The following is a 25377-nucleotide window of genomic DNA, read 5'->3' as shown; positions in this document are numbered from 1 at the left end:
ACTACCAGAGCCAGTATGGACCAGCATAAAGACTGTAATGGGCACAGGACCCACGCTGCCGGCTCCCAGCAGAGGTGAGGCTTCACGTGACCTGTGGGGTCTCGGCCATCGACTGGATGGGCCGAGATAACTGGAGAGGCTGCAGGCAACTGGTCTTCTGGGCTGATGGCATAAGAACTTGGCTCTTGGCATCAGTGAGGTGTGCGCTTTTCCCTTCATCCTGGATGAGATGCTCCATTTGCGCGGCGATGTCTCTTTGGAGGAGGCCCCCTGGCCTCAAATTCTGCAGGAGTGAGGGGAGCAGGGGGATCCCAGCCCTGGCAGGCATCTCTCTTTCTGCTTCTTTTCCATTATTTAATATTTTTGTTGGAGAGGTGAACTGACTCGATCTTGCCGGCTTCTTGCTGTACAACAGACTTACAGACGTATGTAAAGAACAGGCTCCGAGATGAAACTCGGGGACAAGCAGAGGATTTCAGGGCTGGAAGCACCTTGTCTGCCAGCTCCTGTTAGGCGGCCCGGTTGTGCACATCGGCAGGATTGCGCGCGCAGTTGCTGCTCAGGAAAGTACTGACGATGCTCAGTCGATTCAGGTGGGAAAACCACCTTACGCAGAATGAATGCGCGAGGTGACCGGTCCTGTTGCCACGGACTTTAGGGCGCAGTATCAGGCTCCAGGTCTCAAATGACGCTCCTTCAATTGGATTTTCAGACACAGGCCCCGTGCACCGTCTTGCAGGGTCACAACAGCACTTGATTGTTTAATGTCGTTATGTGTTATCGCCCTGCTAATAGCGTGAAGAGGACTGATCCTTTTAAAGGGAGGAGGCTGTACCTAGAATGGAGTCTGCAGGGGAAAATGCTGCTGGGGAGGGGGATCGAGCATCGCTGCCTGCTGCCTCCTGTTGACTTTGGCAAATCTGCCGCCTCTCCCTGACTTCTCTGGGGAGATTTACTGCCAGGTGAGGCCTCTGGTTAACACAGACTTGTGGTTTCTGCAAACCATGTGGCTGTGTGTTTCCTCGTGTGAGTTTACTTGACGTGACTGAACCAGTGAAATGTAGCGTTTCGCTCGTGACAGCAGTCGCGAGCTGTCGTCTTGGGGGAAGACACCGGTGTTTGGTCCTGTTTTGGGTCCTGTGTAGCGTGGCTCTGCAAACCAGAGCCAAACCCTACCGAAGTCGGTGGGGCTCTGTGCTATTCTTGTGGTCCCCGTACGAAAATGCATTACGTCAGTTGGCCTTTGAAGTTTTAGAAAGTTACACGGGCCTCCAGCCATTTGGCTATCGAGGAAAGCCGCCTTTTATTCATCGACGGAACATGGTATATGAGTGTTCATGGGTGTGCAGTTGCGCAGGATACAGAAGAAGCAAAAAAATTCTCACCTCTTGGTTTGGGATTATTCCTGACAGTTGCAAAATGCCCCCATGGTGTGTGTTCCTGCTGCAGGAGGTGATGCTTTCCCAGCCTAAGCACCGCACGGCGCAGCGGCTGCGCTGGGTCTTCTCCTGCCCTGGCCAAGCAGAGGCCTGGGGCTGGACGGAGAGTTTGCTGCACGGCTGTGTTGGAAAACAGCCCCTTGCATTGGGAGAGGGTCCGAGGCTACTGCTGGGGCCCCGTCAGTCCAAAATTTTATTCCTCCCAGGCGTTTCTCAAGCAATCTATCTCCTGCGGCAGGTGAGTTGTCCCCGTCTGGAAGAGTTGTTCATCCCGATCTTTATCCAAGAGGTTTAATCTGTGCCCTAAACCCTGCTAGCGGAGTGCCTGGAAAATAAGGAGCGATGGAATATTGGATGGGGAACTCCTGGCAGGAGCAGCGTGCCCAAGGGACGGTGCTGAGGGGGGCAGGGGGGGGCTTTGCCTGGGCCAGGGGATGGCAGGGCACGAGTGGTGACATCCAGCTGGGGATGAAGGCGAGGCAGGAGGAGGCCGAGAAGGTGCAGGAGCCCCTTGGTCGTGGCACGGCAGCCACCGTGGGAGCTGGGAATCCCGCAGGCTCACCCTGCCCGCAGAAGGGGGCTCAGCGGAGAAACCGAGGGGGCTGCCTGCGGGTCCTCCTCCCGGGGCCACGGCCAAAAAGTGCCTGTAGATCCCCTTGGGGTGAGAATACAGCGGGAAAACCCCTCCATCTCCCCCCGGGGAACCACCACCAGGGATATTCCCCGCTGCCTACCGCAGCCCCCCCCCCCCCCCCCCAGCCCTCTTCGGTGCAAATCCCCAACCCCGTGGGACTGAAGGCGGCGGTGGAGGAAGGAAGAACCCCGTCCGGCTCCAGCTTCCTCCGCAAGCCCTGCCTCGGTGTGTACGGTGCCCGCCCCCGGCCCTCCCACCCCCCCCCCCCGGCTCTCCCCCCACAAACCGGCCGAGCCCCTTCTCCACGCAACAGTTACTTCCCCCCTCCCCAAAGTCGTGGGTTCCCCCGCCCCCCCCCGGCGGTAGGAGGAGGAGGCGAAGGCTGCTTTTTTTGGGGAAGGGGGGGGGTGGTTCGGGGGCTGCGCGGAGGTTTGCAGCGCTGAGCACTGTCGCTTTCATCGCTCCGCTGGCGCCGCCCGGGAGAAGGAGCTGCTCGGAGCCCGGTTTTTTGTGTTTTGTTTTTTTTTCTTTTTTTTTTTTTTCTCGCTTCCCCGCAACCATGGAACGGGGCGGCGGCGGCGGTGGGGCCGCGGAGAGGTTCTTCTCCACCGGGCGCTGCCGGTTTTTTCTCCGCCTGCGGGAACCCAGCAGCCCCACCGCCGGGAACCGGCCCCCCTGCTAAGGCTCCCGGAGCAGCCGAGCTCCATCCCGACTCCCTGAACCCCTCGGGAGCTCCCTGAACCCCTTGTGCATTCCCCCCTTACCCCTGTGTGTATCCCCCCGTGCACCCCTACACCCCTTGTGCATCCCTCTGTGCATCCCCCTGATCCCTTGTGCATCCCCCCCCATCCCTGCGTGTATCCCTTGCGCACCCCTAAACCCCTTGCGCATCCCCCCCACCCCTGCGTGTATCCCTTGCGCACCCCTAAACCCCTTGCGCATCCCCCCCAACCCCTTGCGCATCCCTCCGTGCATCCCCCCAATCCCTTGCACGTCCCCTCCATCCCCCTCAGCCCCCTTTGTATCCCCCCCCCCCCCCGTGGCTTCCAACCTCAAGACCCCCCCCCCCCTTTGCATGCAACCCCAGGGCTGCAGAAGCCGGAGCGACACACCATGGGCACCAAACAGACCAAGGGTTGCCAGCCGGGTAGCACCGGAGAAAGCCCCCCGGCCCACCACCGCAAGAAAGTACCCCCCAGAGAAAGGGGAGATTTCCTCGCTTCCCTCGTGGTGAAGTCCGGCGAGAAGTTTGGGAAGGGTGGTGGCAGCAGTTTGCCCCCTTACCACCGGCGGATCTGCATGATCCAGGACATGCTGGTGCTGGTGAAGCAGGGGAAGCAGGAGGAGGCCACCGAGCTGCTGAGGCACCTGCGGCAGGTGAGGATGGGCAGGTTTCTCCTTGGGAGGTGGGGGGCTGCCTGCTTGGGTGGTGGGGAAAAGGCAACCTGGGAGCAAAACGCACGCCGGTTTGGAAAGCGCGAAGAAGGGGCGCGCTCGGTTTTTGCGGGGTCTAACTCTTCGCCGCGTCGTTTTGGGGAAGCGGCTGAGGAGCTGGAGGGTGGTCGTGGTGCTGGAGATGGGAAAATAACCCCCGGGAGGTGCTTTGCATTGTCTGCAGCGAGGAACCCTGCCGGGTGTATTTTTCCTCCTTTCCCTTCATTGCTCGTGCTGATAGCTCTGGGATTTGCAGCATGCACAGCCCACTCAAGGAGGTTCCCACTCAACTTTCAAAAAGTTTGGTGTTTAAAACAGATCTGTAAAAGCGCTGAGGCAATTTGAGCCAGCAGCTTTTGAGAATCAGCTCTTTTCTTCCTGGCTCAGAAATACCAAGAGTTGGCAGCTTTGCTTTTTATCCTGTTCTTTTTGACGCACAATCACTTGGTGGAGTGTTGCTGGTGTTGACTGGGGCTTGTAGAAACGAGCGTGCAAGACGCTGTGAGGGAGCGGGGAATTAATTGTATGGAGCCCGAGACCTTTCCCCTTGAAAGTCTGTTTGAGCTGGGCATTAGCTGAGAAGCAACGCTACGGAAAGTTGCTGTGAGCAAACAGAAAGGCAGCTGCGGAGCACTGCTCTGTATCCAGCAAATTAGCATTTAACCTTTTCTACTGATAGACGGTGATAAAAAGACCCAAGTGCTGGGCATTTGCAAGGCTCTGGGGTACCCAGGCCTTTGAAAACCAGCAAGTTTGCCATGCGGACTGAAAACAGACGCGTCTTCAAGCTCAGTTTTTCTCCCAAGGAGCCTGCAAGGCACCCAGCTGTTTGGCGTAACCAGTTCTACCACCTGGGGAAAAGTTGCTCAGATCTTTACTGGGCATTGGGAGCTGCTTTCTTGCCCTGTAGATCTGCTCGGTGTCTGTATGTCCACCTGAAAACACAGCTGGTCCGGAGGCTGGCAGTTTTCTGCTTGGTCTTTGTGTTTGGGGTTTGCTTTTTTGCATTCCCCCCCCCCCCCCCCCCCGATTTTCTGGTCCTGTTAACCTTTTAGCAAGTGGATGTGTTGTTCGAGGACGTGCCCCGACCCCCTTCAGCCCACCCAGAGGCACAATTCCATTTACCCCATCAGCCAGGGTCCCTCTGCCCAGCCAGTTTACGTGACTTAGGGCTATCTTTGGAGCAGTCCAGCTGAGAAATCTGAACAGTTTCATATGTGTTTGCGTTCGTTTATAGAAAGCTCTCATGACTTAATCTCAACCTTGAGATAAGGTGCTTTTTCTGAGATGAACTCCCTCCCCGGGAGTTGGGGGTGCAACTCTTTGGGACAGTGACCTGTCCTTGTGGGATCTGTGCGGCCGCGTGGGTCGAGCACGTGGCCAGGAAAACCCCGTGGGACAGAAGCGGCCGTGAGTTAGGCAGCAGATCCGTGCCCAAATGTTGCACCCTCTCAGCCACGCCAAAACTTTATCGTTGCACCAGCAGCCCGTTGGAGCTGGCAGAAAGGCAGGTGCTAATTTTAGAAGGTGTTTATATCAAACACCCCCCAAATAAATAAATCTTGGTGCCTGTGAAATACCGTGAGTCGCTCCCAAGTTCTCTCTGGCTTCAGATACCTTTTTTTTTCTCAGCGATGCTCTGGACCATCCTCTCCCTCCCTGCGGGTTGGCCGTGCAGAGCGTGAGGGAGCTGGGACGCATCACAGCGGCTGCCCTAATGACAAATCTGACCGTGGGGGCATCCCATCCTCTGACTATGGGGGGGAAAAAGCTAGAAATGAATTTTAAAATGCTGGGGGAAGCGAGGAACTTGTTACAGTCAGATGAATCTTTGTTAGTGAGTGTTTCTGAAGAGCTCGCTCTGATAAAATGTATCTTAGAGTGTCAAAATAGGGAACACTTTGTCCTAGATACTATAATAGACTCAAAGCACGTTTTTAATGAGACAGTATTATTCCTTGCCTTCGGGTAGCGAGTGTGGGATGCCCCACTGAACAAATCCCAATTGCTGTGGTTTTCCACAGGCTGGCTTTTGGGAGGTGGCGGTTTAGGGGTGCATTGGTGGCTGCAAGGGATGCTCGGTTTGCTCCCAAGGAGCTGGGGCTGCGAGGCGGTGGGAGGCTTCGAGAGCTGAGCTCCTGCCGCATCCCAGCCTGAAAGTGAGGATTTGGGGGGAAGGACGAGCTTCCCCCTGCAGAGAGGGATGGACGGGTGAGCCCGGTGAGACAGAGACCTTTTCCTACGAGCCATTTATACGGCGTCCGCCGCAGAGGGGCTGTGGCGTCGGTTGGTCCGTGTAGTTGCTAATGTAACGTGCGATGCTGATGTTGCTGCAAAACTGGGGGTTTTGAGCAAACCCAGTGACCTGGTACCCAGCTCTCGGTTGCATTTAGACTTTTTATTATTTGAAAATCCCAGCCATTTACGTCACTGGGAACGTTTCCACTGACTTCACCGAGCTCTGAAGCCAGCCCAACGTGCTAGCGAGGCGGTAGGTGACAGCATCCCCGTGTTTGGAGGTGCTCCATCCTTTTTTTTTGAGCAGGATGAGCGTGTTGCCAGACCTGAGGCTGACCAGCTTTTCAGCTTTTCCTGACGTAACAACCTGCAAGACGAGGTTTGGGGGGGCTTCTCCTGCCTGTCAGGGCTCCCACAAAAGCTGTGTTTGATAATCAGCCAAAGGGCAGGGCAGCAAAACCGTATTTTAAACGTCGTGCACGTTGGAGCACGGGCAGGTCCTGCACTTCCAGACCCACCACTGGCACCAGTATCCAGCGCGGCCTTTTGCACTACACCAAATTTATGTGTCCTGCTCCCCTTGCCTGAAATGGGAGCGATGCTGTTTTCTTTACAGGCTCTCGTAAGGATTAATTAGTGTTTCCAAGAATGCTTGGAGGTTGCGAACAACTATAAAAACGCTTAGATACGAAGCGCTTAAAAAAAAGATAAAAAACGCGAACAGCAGACAGACTTCTTTGCTTCGAGACTGCTCCTCAGAGAGGTCAGAAGCGGTCTCCGGTGCGGAGGCAATTCGATCCCACCACCTGCCCTCAAAATAACACTCCTGTTATTACTGCGTGCGGGAGCTGGCAGCGGCCATTCGAAAGGGTATGTGCTCCTTTGGCACAGCCAGCCTAATTTAACGACAGGTTCTTTAGCTAGAGATACCGGTTGCTCTTTTCCTTCTGCTCTCGTAACGCTGTCGACTGCCTGGAGCCCAAACCCCACGCTGCAAAATTAAAATCCCGTCTCAAAAAAAAGTGCCGTCCGCTGCCCTCTTTGGATGAGGTGTGCTTGCCCTCCTCGCCAATGCTGCACGTAGGATGCTTTTGGCAGTTAAACGTATTGGAGGATAAGTGGAAATGCAGGGAAATACTTAATATTTTATTGAGGCCGGAGTTTGGGGTTGCAAGAAGCTTGCTAGTCACCTGGATGGAGCCGGTTGCCTTTTGTGGATATTCTTGCCCTGAATAACTTTAAATCCAGTTTCTCTGCTATAAAGCTACTTCCTAGATTTACCTGTCAGCATCTTCTCTGCTTTGCTGCAAGGAGCTGCTGCAGGGCCTCACCCTAAGAGAGCGTGAAAACGCAATTAATTAAGGGTGTCCAGAACTTGGGGAAACCTGGGACCCCGCTCTCGGACCCTGTACCCCATCCGTGCCAGCGATCACAGGTGGGAGAATTGCAGCTCCTCTGTGCCAATGAATTGCTGTGCCCGATACCACCAGCTGCGGAATAGAATACGCTTTAATATTATATAGTGTACCTTTTTTTTTTCTTTTTTTTTTTTTTGATGCACCCTTGAGTTTCAGTGGTTAAAGCAGCCAAGCGCTGTCAGTATATTAAATTCTGGGAGTGTCTCTCCTGCTGGGGAGAGGATTTGTAAAACAAAGCATGTTTTCCTCCTCTCTGCTGCCAAACGGATCGTTTTCCCAAGTGAAATGGTGAAGCGCTTCCCAGCACATTACGTTTCACTCAAAGAATTTGCCATTGGTTATGGCTCGACGTGGAGTTTTTGCTGGGCTGTTGCTGCTGCTCCGGCAGAGCTGGGCTGGTGGGAGAGCGGAGGAGGAGGCGGCATCCTCCGGCTCTGGGCATCACCTGCACGGGACAGGAGGTGTACAACAATTCTGGGAATTAACCGCCCCCCCCCCCCCCAAAAAAAAAAAAAAAAGGAAAAAGAGGGCAAAGTATTGTAATAAAACCTCCGGGCATGAAGATGGCTAGGAGCCAAATGGCAAGGTCCAAGGTGCGGCAAAGCTGCATGACTTGTAAGGTGGCTTCTCTGCTCACGCCAGCCTCGCCTGGGCGGTGGCAGGGTGTGGAGGGCAGGGGAAGAGGGGTCTGGGCCCCAAATGGGCGCAGACACCACGACAACTCCAAATTGCAAGAAGGGACTGGGGGCAAACGTGCTCTGATGCCCACCGAGCCGTGCAGACCCTGTGCCTGCGGTGCAGGCAGCTGCCTCTTTGCCGTGGACAGCCTGTGATCCCCACGGTCTTATCCCCCAAAAGTATCCCTGCCGTGGGTGCAGGGGTCCCCCCGACCCGGTCCGAGGCCGAGCCTTGGGTTTTGCAGCCAGCGGTTGGGGGGAACAAGGCACGACGTGTCCCGACGTCCGCCCTGCTGGGTCAGCGATTAAATGTCTGCTACTTCTGAGCAGCTGCCTGGTGCCATGGGGACTGCGTGGCGCAGGGATGCTTTATTAATTAAATGATGAATATCTTCATTGTAAGAGGGGGCTTGGCCAGGGGGAATAGTAAAAAAATAAATTTAAATATGGCTAATGTAGAGACAGTTCACTCTGTGCTCCTGTGGCCTTCCTGCTACACCAGAGCAAAGGGCTGCGTGATAAAATTAAAAAGCAATTCTTAGGGGCAGTCCTTCTGCTTAATTAATGCTGGTAAGTGCTTTAAATGGCAGCCGACTTACCCCAGTTGTCCCTGTGATTTATATCACACCGAGCCCTTTCTCCCCGTCTCTAGTTTCTCGCTCCAGTGCTCGGGATTTTGCACTTTCTGGGGAGGCAGGAGCTGTTGGGGAGAGTTTAGTGCTGGGCTGTGAAGGCGGACAGCCACGGCCGACGGCCGGGGCAGCCCCGGAGGGAGCAATGAGACATCAAAAGGCCGGCAGCCTTCCTTGGAAGGCTAGGGAGTTACTGGGGAATGTTGGGAATTATTGGTTTATTCCCAAACCTTCCTGGGAAGTCGGCTCTAGCATCTCATGGGAGCTTGGAGATGCTGGGATGGGGAGGAAAAGGTTTACCTGAGTTCAGCCCCTCTGGGCAGCGTTACACCCCGGCGGGCTTGCAAAGCAGTCACCCGTGAAGATGCAATTTGGCCCCTTGGTGTAACTTTGTGCTCTCAGTAAAAGCTTCTGAAGCATTTCATGGCCCGGTATCAGCCTGGTCTGTGTGTTATACTTTGTGTGTTACACAGTGTGCACCTTCATGGAACCCGCTGTGGGTCAGGAGTGCTTTTAGGCTTATTTATTCCCCCAACCTACACTTAAGAGACAGATGCTGTTGCATGCTACATCCCCATAGAGGTGGGTTTGCGATGATTGCAGCGTCCCTGGCAGCTCATCAGGACGAAGGGGATGTTTTTCGGCACCACCTTGTCTCAGATTCAAACTTTCTCCCCAAAAGAAGCCAGCCCCCGGCTTTGCATCAGCCTCGAAGCATGCGCTTCGGCCCTGCCGATGCCAAAACTGCTTAAACGTTCCTCCTCGGCCGTGTGGTTGGACGTGCTTACGGACATCTAGAGTGGACCTTGGGGAGCGCTGCGGTCTGCTCGATACGATGCAGCTTAGCCGCAGCCTGCGGGTGCCTCGTAGCTGGATTGTGCCACTCGGCGCTTGCTCTTGCCCCTGCGCACACCAGCCCTGGGGCATCATCTCCGTGAAGACCATCCCCTGGCCTCCGGGGATGCTGGAGGACCTCGGCAGCGTCGTTTCTACCACGCGAGCCAACGCCTGGTCCTTCCTCTTGAGCACCAAGACCGGCCGACGCGTCAGAGGTGACCGAGGCTGGGGTTTCTCAGCTCCTCGCAGCCTGCGAGCTGCCGGCAGGAGGGCAGGGATGAAGAGGTTTGCGGCATCGGGCTTGGGTTTTTGCGAGCGGGAGGTCCTGGGGACGGGGAGCGGGGGCCGAGGCCGGGCGCTCGTTCTGCCCACGGCTCCGGGCACCGCACGGTGGAAGTTGGGTAACTCGGCTTGCGAGCTCGGTGGGGCAGTTTTGGGATTAGCGCTCGTTTCCTCTGGTTTGGGTTGCTGATGAAACCACCAGCGGTCCTCGCGATTATTTTTAACCCGTAGGCTGCTGGAGGTGTTGACAGCAAATGACCATGCCTGGCGGTGGTGGGGTGTTTTCTGCCCCCAGTGGGGTCTCTGGTCTCCTCGCCATGCTCCCTAACCCTGCCCTGCTGCAAGCTGCTCTCTTGCAGCGTCCTTTCTCCACTTGCTTCCCATCCCGGCTCCTTCTGCTCTTTTTCCTTCCCCCGTGGGATTCGCAGGTAGATGCGTCTCAGTGTCTGCTTGGCATCCGAGCCAGCCTGGTTTTAATTAACTCCATGGAAGGTGGCTGGCACTGCTCCTCCTAAGGAAAATGTGTCTTTGGGGGATGCTGAGATGCAGGGAGGGAGGGAAAGGTCAGGCAATGCTGGGGATGGCAGAGGCAATCCGTGCTTGGCAGCGTGGGCTCAATCCCTGAAGCCCCCCTATGCCGCAGCGATGCTCGTCCTGCCGCTGGCATGAAGCAGAGCGGGTTTTCTCTTCTAGCAGGGATGTCCCCCCTGGGATTGGGGAATCGCACGCCTAAGAAATCAGCGTTGCTAGCGGATGCGTTAATGCAACACACGTAACGCACCCGGGCAGGCCCTGCTTGCTGCAGGGATAGAGCCTGAGCAGGGGCGAGATCCGTGTTCATATATCCACTTGCATCTGAGGAGCGTGTCCTGGATGAGCTCCCTCCGTGGCCAGCTTGCCGAGGGTCTCCTGCTGACCTTTCTGGAATTGCTGCTGGCTCAGAGGGCCGCGTGCCCGGGGAGGTGGTGGCTCCCACGCATGCCGTAGCTCAGGATCCGGGAGGTGACGCGGCATGGGGCTGCCTCGTCTGGAAGGGTCGGAGATGAAACTGGTGGATCAGACCTCGGTTTCCTTCCTCTGGACCTGCAGAGCTGGGCTGGGTTAGGCTGGGCTTGGTTAGGCTGGGCTGGGGCGGTGAGCAGGCAGCTGCTCCCGAACAGAAGAGGAGGTCCTGCCTATGCCCTCAGTGGAGCCAGAAATCTCCAATCTGGGAGAGGTTAATGGTTGCAGTTGGCAAGCCAGCCTCTATTCAGCACTTTATCTGTTTATATAATAGCAGGAATGTGTCTTTCGCCCCCCCCAGGCTGCTGCTGTTTTCGTATCTGATGCGAAATACAGGCAGCTTGGGGCTCCAGCCCTCAGACAGGCTGGCATGTACCTTTTTTCTTTTTCTTCTTTTTTTTTTTTTTTTTTCTTTTTTATCTTGCTTCAAACTGTAAAACCCCCGTGTCTGAGGACGTCGTCGTCTCCCTCTTGTCAGTGTGTGGGTGTGACGACTGAGCGGGGAGAGACCTCCCTGCAGATCCCAACGGTGGGACCTGCGCTGTGATGGTGTGCGGGGTGTCTCCGGGGGCAGGGATACAGAGGGATGCACTTGAAATTCAGTATGTTGTAGCCTCTTGATAGTTTTAGGTCAATAATAACATTCTAAGTGTTGGGGGGGTTGGTGACCCTGGTTCTCCTCTTAGGTAAGGGAGAGGGTTATATATTAATATTAATTTCATTGTTGTACAAAGAGATACAGGATTTTTTTTAGCATTTAACTTGGATTTTTTTAGCACTTCACTTCTTCTGCAGGTCCCAGCCAAAAGCCTAATGTGATTTAATGCATAATTGCCTTTTTCTCTTTTGTGTATCTCAGCCTCTTTCTCCTCCCAATTTTGGAGAAAAGACCTGTGAATGGTAAATTTAATCTTGCCTCTAAAAGCAAAAGCAAATTGTTCTTTCCATTCCCCCCCAAGCGGAAGGTCTTAGCTCCAATTTCTCCTGGCTCTGACCTTGCTGCTTTGCGAGCAGAAGCTGCTTTGAGCCTTCCAGCTTCCTCAGATCTTTTCAAGACTCTTTACCTCTCAGACTTCATGTCTTTCAAAGTCGGCGATACTTTCTTTGTGCAAGGGTTTGAGCACACGGCATCGCCGGCTCAAGGGAGAGCCTCAGACACGTGCCGGAGCCGACGGGAGGGAGCTGCCTCCTTCCTCGTGCCTTTGGGTATCTCAATGGATATCTCATTCCTTAAGGCCTCTTTATATTATAATATAATCTTCCTAGAGGCCTGGCGCTCTTGCTGTTACAGACCAGGACTCAGGTTTGATATTGGCGGAGGAATTTCTTTACGAGATGCTTCTGGGTTTTGCGTGGGTTCCAACAGCCCGCGCATCCTTGTTGGCCCACGGAGGGTTTCCCTGAGGTCCGCTATCCACAGGCAGCGGACCAGGCTGCTGTCTGCTGCTTTCAGTTCTTTAACATCCCCTTTGCCTTTCAGGTTGGTTTCTGGGAAATAGCAGCAGCGTTTCCAGGGCTGCTTTGCTGCAGCCCTGCTCCTGCTTCCCACTGGCGCTGCTCCGCCTGCCCGTCCCTGCGAGGTTTTGCAATGTTTGCGGGTGTGCTGACGGGGGGCAGGGGATTGCATTCTCGTGTTGCACAAGAGATTATTTCTGAGGCACTGTGCCTAAACTTCTAGTAGTAATTGAGTCAAAAAGAACATTAATTAATTAAAGGAAAGCCCAGCCAACCAGCCTGCACTCTAAGCAGGCCCCTTAAGCGCAAGGGATGGATTTGAGTCTTTCTTTGAAGGATGGGGAGGTGCGTACTGGGTTTCTCAGCTCCTTGCTTTATGTTTAGCTACAGAAAATGAGAAAATGAATGCTAGCTGGGAAAGCAAAAGTATGCCAGGTTAGAAAAGGTGAGCCACTGGCAAGGGCTTGTAGGGTACAGAGCAGCTTGGCCAAGCTGGGGGAACGGGGCAAGCGCTGGCCCCTACCTTCACCCAGCCGGGGGGATGCCGTGGCACCCACTGGGGATGGGACCTCCAGCCACGCAGGAGGTGAAGCACTGTTTTCTAAACCTCAGCGTGCAAAACATGCCAAGGTGAGTGAGCACCGTCTGTTGCTTCCTCCCCCTCTAAGGCACGATGAGCTCGGAAAACGTGATACTAAAACCCAACAACAATAACAACAACCGTTCTCGGATCTTCATCTCTCGCAAGCAGCGATCTTCTTTGTGCGAAGGCAGAGATTCCCCATGTTCGTGTGACCAAAGAGCATGGGGCTTTAAGCAAATCTGTGCCTGGGACCTGCTGGTCCTGTGGCCGGGTACCACATTGGGAAACGCTCCCAGAGCTGACTCTGTCTCTGGGGATGCTTAGAGCCCACTCAGGGGGATGGCTAGGAGCTGGCAAGCAATTAATTACTATTTCGTTCTGTAGAGCTGTTCCTTCATCCCCATCCTCCCTAAGGCCAGGTGGATCTTTTTGGCACAACAATTAAATCCCAGCAGGGGAAAGCAAAATCTGCTGAGATGTGTCCTCAGCCTTTTGCAGTCTATGGTGGGAAATAGTTGTTTTAGCCGGAGATGTGCTGAAGGTTCTTGCTAGGACACCTCTGTCCCCGTTCCCACCTTGCCTGCAGAGCCGGTCCCGCAGAGCACGGTCCTTGTGGTGGGGACCGGTATCATCCCTCTGACTGTGATTTGGGGCACCCCCACCTCCAGTGGGAACTGGAAAGCAGGAGGTTGGGGGAGTCCCATGAGATGGCAAGTGTGGGGGCGAGAGCCTCAGGTTGGACCTGAGGGGTTCAAACCCCAAAAGGTAAAAGAGCACATTGGGGCAGAGCCCCAACTCTTGTGCACGAGGGATGAATCGTACCCGCCGCAGTGTCTACCATGGGTTTTGCTTGTGTTGAATAAGCCCCAGGCCCTGGTCCAGCCTGAGCTCATCAAAATCAGGGTGGTGAAGCATAAATCTGTGCCGAAGCAGGACTCGGACCCGTCCAAACAGCCCATCCTTGATGGTCCCTTCTCTGAAGGTCCCTGTTGACCCATGGTGGCACGCAGACAGAGCTAGCAAAGCTTTGCTTCATTCTAGCGTTCCTTCATATATTTCCATATATACCATCTATTTGGATACAGCTCTTCCCACTCCAGGATTGGAAGAAGGAGGAATTTGGAGGAAATCTGGCTCCTGATGGCTGCTGTGGGCTTCCTGGGCGAAGGCAGAAAGCGTGAAGCAATTTGGGATGCGAGTGTGAATGACCTATATCCATGGCGGTGACCGCAGCCAAAATCAGCAAGGAGGGAATCTTGATTTAAGCAGTCTGTTTTTTGTGGTTTGGATTTTTTATTTTTTTTTTATTATTTTTTTTTGGTCATTCTGTAAGAAAGAGGATGTTTTCCGGTTTGGTTGTAAAAAGCTGCTTCTGGTTGGTGTAATCGGATACTTCCTTTTCTAAGCAAGGAGCCTGGTGGATCTGGGGGCGTTTATTTAGGCAGCTGTTCGGCTGGGTGATTGATTTTGTATGTTTTTGTTCTGGTGGGAAATGGTGAATTTTGGGTTTAGAGGACTGATTTATTTTTTTGTATTTCTGACTCAAGTTACATAGATGAAAACAAGAGTTTAAAATGCAGAAAACTAGTATTTTAATGTTATTTGATCAGTTAATAAACTCAAAATATGCTGGATATGTAGGACAGACAAAATAACCGTCTCAAAACACATTCCACATTTAAAACTAGTTGATTCATAAACTGGAGTATTAATTGTACATAATGAATTACACTTCTGGTCACCATAATTAGCGATCTTGGCCTCTCAGGTTGCAGATTGGAAAACAGGCATTTCTCTATTGTACGCCCGATTCGTTCATTGACTTGTTGAACTTTGGTGTTGAGCTGGACTAGGTGAATTAACTGAAATGAAGACGTTTCCTTTGTCCTTGTGAGAGAGCCAGACTTCCCCAAAAGCTGTGTTTGTACTTCAGTCTTTTCTGGCTGTGTTTTCATCAGTGACTTTCCTTAAAGCTTTGGCAGCCGGCACGTCCTGCTTGCCTAGGCTAACCTAAGTTGTTTAATATTAAAGCATGACCATAGGTTGGCATCATCTTAAATTGCTTCTTTGAAATGAGTGTTTTAAAGTAAATTTATTTAATGTTTAAAGCTATTTTAAATAGCAGTATTAATTGAATTTTAATATCACTGAATTGAATCTTTGTGCAACCCATTCCTTAATTCTTCCTTAGCAAGGTTGGGCATTTACTAATCTCTTTGCTGAGCCAAACACCTTCACCATTGGGTTTCTTGGAAGAGATTGAGCGATCTGGGAGGATCCCACCCCTGTAGCTGCCGTACCTCACTTACCCCCAATTTGGAGGCACCTGCCAAGGTGGATCCTAAGTGGAGCATCCAAATTCTCTGGTGCCGGACAGGGAAGTTACTATGAAAGTCTTCAAGAAAGATTTTACTTTCCAAGCTTCTTCCCTCTGACCCAAGGGCCAAATACCAGATCCCAAACCAGAACAGCCTCCGCTCTACCTGAAGGTTAAAAATCTTATGCTGGAAATAAAACCACACAAGCATGGGATAAAACATGGGAAAGACTTAATTTCTCCCCTTAACCCCCAAAACCTACTGACTTTCCTTCAATGATATATTCCTGTAAGATAGGGGCAAGGTTCCCAGTTCCCTGTGGTGTAAATCACAGCGCCGATTGAGTCTTGGGGTGGGAAGGTGGGAGGCTTTTGAAGCACCTTGCAAAAAGTGAAGTTAATTTGCCCCAGCTGATGGTCTCATCCATTACCTTCCCAATCAGCCTCTCATTTTTCTGAAGGTGTTTTGAGAGGAAAACCTCATGTCGGCTATTCCCTTCCTCGGGCTGCCTGGCAGCCTCTCATACAGCAGACGAAATCAATATATTATTATGTGTGCCATTACCAACCTGTCAGGCTGTATAATGGGAATTACAGACTGCCTGCCCGGCGAGCGGGGCGGAGGGCTGCAATTTATGCAGCCGGTCTGAAGAGCGGGCTGCGCTTGATAGCTTTGGAGGAGAATTAAGAGCATTCAGCGTGGCCCTGCTTATTGCAGGTACGGAGCTGTGCCTGCTGCCCTCGCCTCCTGTTCTCACCATCGCTGAGCGCGAGGCTGTGCTTTTCATCCTCTCTCCAGATTAAAAGTGTAGCTCTCATCCATATACCTAAGTGCCCTTAAAAACACCAGCGTGGGTGATGCAAACAGGGTCCTTCCGCGTCTCTGCGGCGGTACTTGCGGCGGAGCTGCGACGTCCGCGTTACGACGGGCTTGGGAAAGACCCCGACCCAAACGAGCACTTGATGGACATAGGTGAAAGCCCTATTTCTGCCCCAAACGAGAGACGGCGGTGTGTCGAATGCGCCGTGGCCGGTGTTATTCGTAGCAGGGTGGTGTAGCCCCGGCCGATGCTGCCGAGGACTCTGCGTTTGGTAAGTTTCTTCACGTCTCAGTTTCCCCGTGTGTAAAGTAGGAGTAAACCCTGGAGCCGCATCCGTCGGGGTGTGTGGGGACTCGCGTTAGGGAAAGGTCCTCTTCCCTGGCCCTCGCTAGTGCAAGCCATTGATTTGGCTTAAGCAGCGGAAAAAGGTGTCTTTGAACTGTGCGTGCACAACATCTGCTTTCTGACGTCTCCTTTTTGAGGATAAAAATCCAGTCCTTTCCACGGGTAAATGCCAGAAGAGGCATTTCTTCTCTCTTGCCTTGTTGCTTTAGGACGAGGGTGTCAGCAGCTCCGAGAGCTGCTAGGACTCCAGGTTGTCGCAGCTTTTAGGATGGGTGCATCTCTGTAAACCTCTTGGGTGCAACATAAGCAACATGGGACTGTGTGTGTGCAGCACCCGGCACAGCAGGTCCCTGCTCCCACATGGGGACCAGCTGCCGTAACTGTACCATGAGTTGACTTTCCAGTACATGGCACTGGTCATTAAGTGGATAGGCTGAACTGCAAAAAAGAAACGGCGTGGGTGCTCTTTCTGACCTTCTGCGTGCGTGGCTTGGGGCTGGTTGGTCTTCCCTCTGTTTTTCTTCCCACCTTGTCGCTGTACAGAGAAGGAGGGGGGAGAATTTGGCATGGTGCAGGTGACAGGGTCAGCGCGTCGTCAGGAGCGTGAGGTTTGGCTCTGGTGAACCTCTCCATCCCTGTTCAAACAGATGTAAAGCACTTCTCTGATGAGATTAACTCCCTGAAACGTGGTAAGAAATAGCCGCTTGGGGTGCTTTCATCTCTTGCCCATCAGCTGCTATTCTCCACCAACACAAAGAATATAAATAAGCTAAACTCCTCTCCTGCAAGCCATTTTTAAAAAGTTCTCTTTTAGTGTTGCTGCAGCGTGTAAATCAACAGTATTTTCTAGAAGGACTCGTGTTTGCTTATGTGTCCTCGCTTCAGAGGAGACAGTGCCGGAGGAAAAATATGGAAGCCTGAAATAATCCCAAAGGCAGGAATAAAGTGCTGCTCCCGCAGGTTTAGGTCATTTCACAGTGCCGCCTCCGTTGATTGCAGAAGGACAAGAATGACATCTTGCTCCTGAGCATCACATGCAAAATCCTGGTGGGACCCAACACTGACCAAACTCTATCTCTGGACACTTTGTCTCTGACCTGTCCATGAGCCGGTGGGATGCCGCAGGGCTGATTTGCAGCTCGGGCAATCCAGGCTGTGCTGCTAATTAAATGGAATGAGTTGCACAAAGCAAAAGAAAGAACTGGGAGAAGGAAAAGTTGGTTTTGCAGTTGGGTTCTGGAGTAGGACCTGGGGGTTATGAGCTTCTGCCGTGTGTGTGTGCTTGTGTGCAATGCACCCGTGGAGGCATGCTATTTTGGCCTGGCCCAACTTTTACTGTTATGGCAGCCAAATGGGGAACAGAGACGGTGATACGGAGGGAGCAAGCAGCACCAGCAGGTCACAGCAGGACCGTGGCGTGCGGGGAGAGACGCAGCTTCACTGCCCGACGCTGGCAGGCTGTGCTCAGCCCTGAGCGGAGGTCGGGAAAAAGCCCTCGGCGAGCCAAAAGAGGCTGGTTTGTGGGTGAGATCAGCTTGGCCAAAAGGGTCTGCAAGGGCTGAGCTCTAATAGAAGAAGAGCAAAGGTGTATCGCCGTTGGGAAGCGGGCAGACGGGGTCTCACGCCTCCACTTTTGCAGCAGCTGGGCACCTCGCGGTCTTTGCCTTCATCACCCCTCCAAAACCCGTGTAACGGGGGAAAGCATCTGTCCTACTCGCCTTGCAGAGGGAATGGAGGGTCATAAAGGCTGAGCATCCCTCTGGTAAAGGGGAAGGGGAGCGTCCGCTGGAGCAGGGAAGTCCCAAGAACAGGGATGGCAGTGTCCGGAGGTGACAGAGCCACGACAAGGGCTCAGGGCGGCTGCTCTTTATCTTTCTGAATGTGCATGTTAGGAAAGATAAGGGGAAAAAAAGGAAAGCGATCACGCAAATTGAGTCTGCTTGTCAGCCCAGAAAGAGGTTTTTCCAACCTTTTCTACTTGTCATTGGTGAATTTTGGATCAGCCTGTGGCATCTTCAGAGAGAAACAAGGTTTTCTCTTCTTGTTTAGTGTCTTGCAAAAGGAGGCTTTCCTTCAAGCATGATTCCCTGGCGTTTCTTGCGGGGGAAGAAGGTCCCAAGACACCTTTGGTGTTATTCTGTGTTAAATGCCACCCCAGCCCAATGCGAACACCGTGGTTTACCCACATCATGTGTGTGTGAGGCTGTGGGTGTCTGGTTCACCATGGGCCAGTTGCTTCTACACTTGGAAACCAGCCCAATGACTGTATTAGTCACATCTGAGGGCTGTCATGATATTGAAATCAGCTGTCTTATGGCCAACTGAGGAATTTCGGCCCAGGGTTGTGGATGTCTCGGTGGGACCGGACTGTAGCAGAGAAGGGAAAGCTCGGTTTGCTGGCGGATGGGGCTGCGCAATGAGCTCATCCTGGCTTTGCTCTTGCTCAGCTCGTCGTCTTGCATCAGGTTTCAGCGATTATTCAGCCCTGTGGTTGTATCTGGAAAACGATATTAAGAAGTTGGTCCTGCATCCTGAAGGCTTCTAGGGTTCTTCTTTCTCTGCTGTTAACTTCAGGAGAAACTGGTGGTCAAAAATATTAGTGTTGGCTATTTTGAAGTTGGAAAATAAATGTTCCTGGCTTGTAATGCCAGAGCTGTGGTGGGAGTTTCAAGCCAAAGACTTTGTTCTAGCACCTGTGGAAATATTCTTTGCCCATAACATTTCAAGGGGTCTAGTTTAGTTTTCCCAGGAAGGCTCAGCTACCCGTGGAGAAGGACAAGGGTTTAGCAGGGTACTCTGTTACCGCCGGCATTTCAGACCTCTGCTTCTAGCTGGGGACTCTTCCTGGGGTGGTGTCACATTGTAAGGAAAAAGGGAAATAGCCCAGGGCATGGAGACAGAGGCTTTTCTTGCTGGGTGCTTTGCTGATGTTTGTCCTAGGTTTCTGTAAGGGCAGGTTTTGGCTGTTCTTACAGACTACGTGAGTGGAACTCATAGGCAAGTTTCCCAGATGCAAAAACTGCTCTAGAAATTGGCTGCTTGTAGCGAAGAAGAGAAAACCCAGCGTGAGCCATGGGGACACCTGCCCCGGAGGCTGGTATGTGTTGGACCCCGGTGGAGTCAGTGGCAGTATTGGGGGTCAACAGCCACGTTTGGGGAGTGAAATTCAAAAGGATGCCAGGAATTGCTGGAGGAGGAAGGATCTGCAGTAGAATAAATAGAGGAAAAGCCAACAGCGTGTACTGATAACAACCTAAAGCCATTAGGGCTGGGATGGAGGGGCTGATCTGACTTGCTAGCCATGTGCTGGGTGGAGACATCAGCCCATGCTCGTGCTGGATCACCATGGTGGAGGATGTGGTTTCTCCAACGTGGCGCCTGAAGATGCCAGTGTGCAGCTGACAGCCTGGGCTTTGCGGGGCCGGAGGTGACAAGAGCCGGTCCATCGGAAGACCTGGGCCTTCGTGCTGGATGTGCAGGCTACAGGTCTTGGGCAACTGATCAGCCATTTGGAGCTGGGATGGCTGCTGTAGGTCAGGAGATACAGCTGAAGGTTTACCTAGGGCCCAGTTGAAAAGAAAGCCTGGAAAGATGTGCTTGAAATAACACTTCTGCTTAGTTCCCATCCACTTCAAGGAGACCTCAACACTCGAGTCCAGTTCAGTGTGGTTTTGGGGGCTTTGCCAGGTTGGGATGAGGTAGCGGGAAGGCTGGGTAGCCAACGTGTTAACTGAAAAACTGCTTTGCTTCTCTGTGGATGAAGACTGCAGAGTGTTAAGATGAAGGACCTGAGGGTTGCCCTGACCAGCTGACGTGTTGGATGCTACGAGCCTTTGTCCCAGAACCATCCTGTGGAGGTTTATATCAGCAACTTCATTGGAAGCACAGGCTTTTCTACCTGAAAGAAAACCAGTGCCAAAAATCCCAGAGTGAAGCACCAGCTATCCTTTCATCTTTTCGTCCCTCACTGTCGCTCTCCAAGAAGGAAACCCCTGGAACCTGTTGGACACCTCCATCCCTCAGTGGAAACTTCTGCTTTGGCTGGTTCCAGACTGGATATCTAATGGTTGAGTCAGCAGTGCCTGTTCTGTGCAAACAGTGACTCTTTGCTGGTGCAAAGGTTCTACTTTCCTAATGAAGGAACCCATTTGTGTGGAGCTGGGCGTTTGGGAGATGCAGATCGGCCTCAGGTGGAGGAGGACCTCAGTCAGTGGAGTGCCGTGAGCCACAGCTCACTGCCGGCACGATTTTTTCTCTTGCATCTTGGTCTCTCTGACCGTGCTAAACTTGTAAGAACCAACTGTGCAAGTCTGGGCTTTTATCCTCAGTGCCAGGGCACGGAGCTCCGCCGTGCTTCTGTGGGTGTGAAAACATGAAATAGGAGCTGACACAGGGTGTAAACCTCTTCTAGAGCTGCCTCCTGCCTCGTTACTGGGACTGACTGGTGGTCCTTTTGGTCCTCATCTTGGACCCCAACAGTGGAGGTTGGGTAGAAGCTACTGGTGGAGGGAAACTCCTAATCAGGTTAGGAGCTACGAGAAGCAAAAGCCTGGACTGAAATCTGCATTGCATCAGCTGGAAGTGCAGGAGCTCTGGCGTGACTCAGCAGTGGAAGCAGCAGGTTTTCCACGAAGCTGTCTCCTGCAAAGTGAGCTCAAGGCGTGGTTATTGTCACGCACAAGTGTCGGCTAATAGCGTGCTATCATCTGCTGGGCATTGCCCCACCACAAATCCATCGCCTGCTGAATTTCTTTTGCAGAAGCTTCCTGGGAAAAGGTATATTTTCTGTCTAGGTCATTCTGAGTTAATTTGGCGCACGCTGCCGGCATCTTCGCTGGAAAATGAAATATCAACAAGAGCAGTTTAATGGCCCTGACTGTCAAACAAAGCAGAAATATTCTCATTTTTAATTGGGGGGGACAGGACTTTGACACCTCTTATTGCTGAACAAGAGGTACTGCTGCCTTTGCAAGCAGGAGGGAGGTCCTGGGTGGGCAGGAGGGGTTGCACTTGCTTCTCCCTGCCACCTCCCAGCCTGCCTGGCTTGGGGGTGCTGCTGTGGGTTTGGGGGTGTAGAGAGCACCTCTTCTCCCTTGCAGAGGACCCAGAGCCTACAAATGGGGCAAGAGGCATGGAGCACAGTAGAAAGGCTGTTTATTTTCTGTCTCTATTCAGCACCCCCAATGAAACCTGGGATGAATATCTCTTCTTGGCCAAGTGCAGGGGCTCTCTGGCCACGCGTGGGTTAATCTGTCGCATCCCAGACAGCCCCTGGGGCTCAGAGGAGAGAGGCCAGCAGCCACCACCCTCAAGCCTTTCTGCAGTGATGTGTGGTGAAATGAAGAGGAGGATCTTAACAGCACTTACTGGAAATGTTTGCTGGCGAGTTAGCGCGCTGGCTCTCGCAGGGCAGAGCGCTTCTCGGACCAGCCCAGCCTGCAAATTGCCTGCATCTCCTGGGATCTCGTTGCCTGATTTTGTGCAAAATGCTCTTCCACTGGTCACTTAAGTTGCGTTTTGCTCTGGCGAGCTGATGTTCGTGGTGTGTCCTGGCCATCGCTTCTCAAATCGTACCCTGTGCTGCCGTGAAGGGACCGGGATGGAGAGGGCAATGGAGGAGAGAAGTTTTCCTTAGCGAAAACCTGTATTAAGTGCTCTGCTAATCAAAACCCTTTGGCTTCAGTGGGACTTAAACATGTGCTTATAGTTAATCAGGTATTTAAGTGGTTTTCTGACTTGGCAAGCATGAGATAAGATATCCCAAAGGAGAAGGAGGAGAGCAGAACCGTAGCCTCCCAACTAAAGGTGTTTGCAAATGTGGACGTTAAAGGCAGAAGGCAGAGTATGAGTCTGGGGCTGTGGGTTTAACTTGCTGTGACTCAGTGTCTCCGGTATGTTCAGGAGAAGGCTCTCTGCATACCCCACACGGGGTTTGAGGCATCAAAGATGACAAGAAGGACAGTGGTTAAGTGAAAGAGGGGATGAGCTGGGATCGGTGTGTACCAGTAAATGCATCTGAGCCTGCAGTGGAGGACAGAGGAAAGGTCCTACCAGTGGCCGATGAGCCCCAGGGGCAAGCACCTCCCGGAGAGGAGGGCTCTGCCAGATGCCCAGGGTGGGATCAGAGGGGCTTGAGGAGGGATTTTAAAGGAAATCATCTGCCCTTGCACCTTGAAAAGCTGCTGAGCGTGAGGCACTTGACGACTGTTCAGTAGGGCTGCCCAGGAGAGGCTAATGCAGTGCCTCGCTTGCGGCTGCTCGGGGGTGTAAGAAATACTTTCCATTCCCTCAGTGATTCCACCCTGGAGGGACTAAGCAGGGTGGTTATCGGGATTAATTCAATAAGCTCACGCTGCCGTAGGGCTGGGGACCAGCCTTTTCAAAATATGGGGGGAGCTGCCTGCATCTTCATGCACCTTTGTACCACTGAGTTGCTCCTTTTTCCATCGGATTTGCCTCCATCTTGCTGCTGGGAAAGCTGAAGAAAAGTGAAATTCAGTTTCTTGCCCAAGTCCATGCAGCAATTCAGCAACTAACATGGAAAGCCCTAACTCCTGCCTCTGATAATGGACGGGGTTGGGAGGACCTCCCCAAACCCAGAATGACTCCATCATTTGTGAGACTTAGGGAGTCTTTAAATTTGGAAAGTCACTTAATAACCTGCCTGAAAGCAGAAGGAACAGATGGAGACGGAGCGGGTAGCAGCTCTCCACAGCTTCTGCTCTACCTCTCTATTTGGAGTCAGCTCTAACACCTTTGCAGTATCTTTTTATGCAGATGTGGAGCTCGGCAGTGATCGGAGCATCACGGGCAAAGCAGTGCTAGTGGGAAACCCTTGCCACATCTGGATGGTGGTGCCAGGCATCCTTTGGGGCTTCAGCTGGAAGCAAGTGCTGCACAGGCGTGACGTGCCTCACTGGATGCAGCCTTAGCTCTCGTGCTACATATCAGCTTGACTTCACATGCTTCTAGGCATAGCTCCTGCAAAAAAGGCGTTTCACAGGCTTGATGAGGAGTTAATCGAAGTGGGTGATACCCCTACTTTTCCCTAAGCTGGAGCTGTGTGGATGTGACTGGCTTCAGACTGTGGCTGGTTTCAGAGCGTCTGTGTTATCATCCCATAATTAGGGGGATAGCTCGCCGGCCCAGCGTGGTGGGTATCTGTGCAAAAGCGTGTGTGGTGGGTGTTTAATGAAACTGCTTCTGAACCGCCTGCTGTCAGTGTCTGGAGAGAAATGAACCAAAAGCTCCAAGTCTAATTAATGAAATGGGATTGCTGAGGAGTTTGTCCCTTCCCTGCGCTGCTTGGGCAATCCCTGCCCCTTGTGTGGCTTTTGGGAACACATGGATGATAACGACCCATGGGTGTGCATCTCCGTCCAGCGATGGAAGCCTTTTTTTTTTTTTATCATGATCACAAGGGCATCATGGTACACAATGTATCCTTTTTTTCTTTTTTTTGGGTGAGGTTAGGAGAGTGCCAACCCTCTGTGTTAAATAGCATCCTCCCTGATTTCTTCTCCCTGTTGCAACCGCTTCATGCACACATTTATCTGATTTTCTTCCTAGGTATTTCTGATGTGGCTGCTCAGCCCTGGTGCTGGCTGCATCCCACCGTGGGAGAACAAGCCCCGCCGAGCTCATTAGGTGGCCTGGGCTGGTCTTGAATATGTCTCCATATAAATACACATCATTACAGTTACCGTGATTATTATGCGAAGCATAGATTATTCTAGCGTACAAGTGTGTTATGTATTGATTTGCCATTGCTTTGAATCCCATTACACGAATCTGCTTTATTAATGGACTTTGTCCATGTTTGAGATTAACTGTGATGCTGGATTTGCAAATGAAAGAATTGAAATTCATGTTGTCCATATTAATTACTTGTGCGATGCTGGCCTTCTTGGCAAGCCGTTAGAAGCTGTGGAAACCTTTATTTTTATTCCATTCCTGTTGCTCTGTCTTAAGTAAGAAAATGAGTTTGGTGCTGTGGGATTTGTTTGTTTTGCTCCTTTGCTGGAAGCCTCTTTTAACCGTTGAGAAGGCACCAAGCGCAGAAAGAGGCTTTATGCTTGGTGTGGAATAGGCTGTTGTTAACTCAGAATAAGTCTTAATGCAAAAAAAGGGGCAGGGAGGTTTTATTTCAATGTCGAGTTCAACCCTATTTTCTCATCTCTTGCTTTGAGCTAAAAATCTGCCTGTATCTTGTTCCCTCTAAGGTTTTACAGTGCAAAATCTGTAATACATGTCTTCCTGCGGTGATACATAGCCAGATTTTTGTGTTAAGTGCAGCAAGGTAGCTGTAAAGAGTAACTCTGCTCTACTGGCTGGTAGAAAACCAATGATAGACCCGGATTTCCGATGTCCATGTACCTGCAAACCAAGACTGAGATGAGAAGACCTGTTGTGGATCAGGGAATCAAGATTTCTCCTTCAGCCGCTTTCAGGTGGTTGACGCTTCGGTCTGGCCAATGTGGAGACGCCAGTGCAGTTCATTTGGTGCGCGTTTGGGTAGGGGGAAGAGAAGATGACAGAACTTTGGTTTTGGGAGGAATGAGGTAGGGCATGAAGTCTCAGGGGAGCGGCAGGAACAACGTGGGGTGCTTGGGGAAGGGCAGCAGCGCTGTGCACGTTGTGGGACATGCACGTGCTCCTGTTTCTCCTTTTGCAGGATGCACCCATGGGTGCCTATGTAGAGGATGGGGTGCTCAGGCTAAGACGGGAGAGGAGCATACCCGTTGCCTTGCCTACCGGGGCATGGTTTTGGCTATGGCAAAGCATTTCGCCTTCTGATTCAGCCACGTGTTTGCTTTCCAGAGGTACCAATGGCAGCCCGAGAGGGTGGCAGTGCATTGGAGGCATATTTGGTGCGCTTTGGGCAGTGCCGGTGGTGGGCGTTGCAGTGTCTGGCTTTTCCCTTGCCACTATCTATCCAAACCCATTTCTGTCTTTGCACTTGTCCCATCCAGGCTCCTGCAGTGGTATAAATGGCACAAAAAAAAAGGCTTGACATGTTTTTATTGGAGTCAGCTGCATTTTGTTCATTTAAATGATCTTTTTGTAACATTCACATCATTCCATGGCAGCTGGTTTAAAGAGTTAATTGAATATTTCTCTCTCACAAAGATGTCTTAAATTACTTCCCTTGAATAATCTACTCTGGAAAAGAGCTGTGTTGAGGAATCATTGATGCTTATTTTTACTAACACCTGTATCAATAAGATCTTAGGTTTTATTCTAGCACCTATCTGCTTTGAAGG

The 25377-nt window shown here is 52.2% G+C and overlaps 1 protein-coding gene across 1 annotated transcript in view; it reads left to right on the top strand.

The window, feature by feature from the left end:
* Positions 1-3157: 3157 nt before the first annotated feature.
* LRRC75A (leucine rich repeat containing 75A) overlaps positions 3158-25377 on the top strand; it is a 95233-nt gene continuing 73013 nt past the window's right edge. Inside the window, exon 1 of the mRNA XM_049803640.1 lies at positions 3158-3450. Coding sequence (XP_049659597.1) covers positions 3187-3450 — 264 coding nt within the window. The 5' untranslated portion in view covers positions 3158-3186. The remainder of the gene's footprint in view (positions 3451-25377) is intronic.

Source organism: Accipiter gentilis, chromosome 6, assembly GCF_929443795.1.
Source record: "Accipiter gentilis chromosome 6, bAccGen1.1, whole genome shotgun sequence".
Lineage (NCBI taxonomy): Eukaryota > Metazoa > Chordata > Aves > Accipitriformes > Accipitridae > Astur > Astur gentilis.
This window is presented reverse-complemented; position numbering and strand designations above follow the sequence as displayed.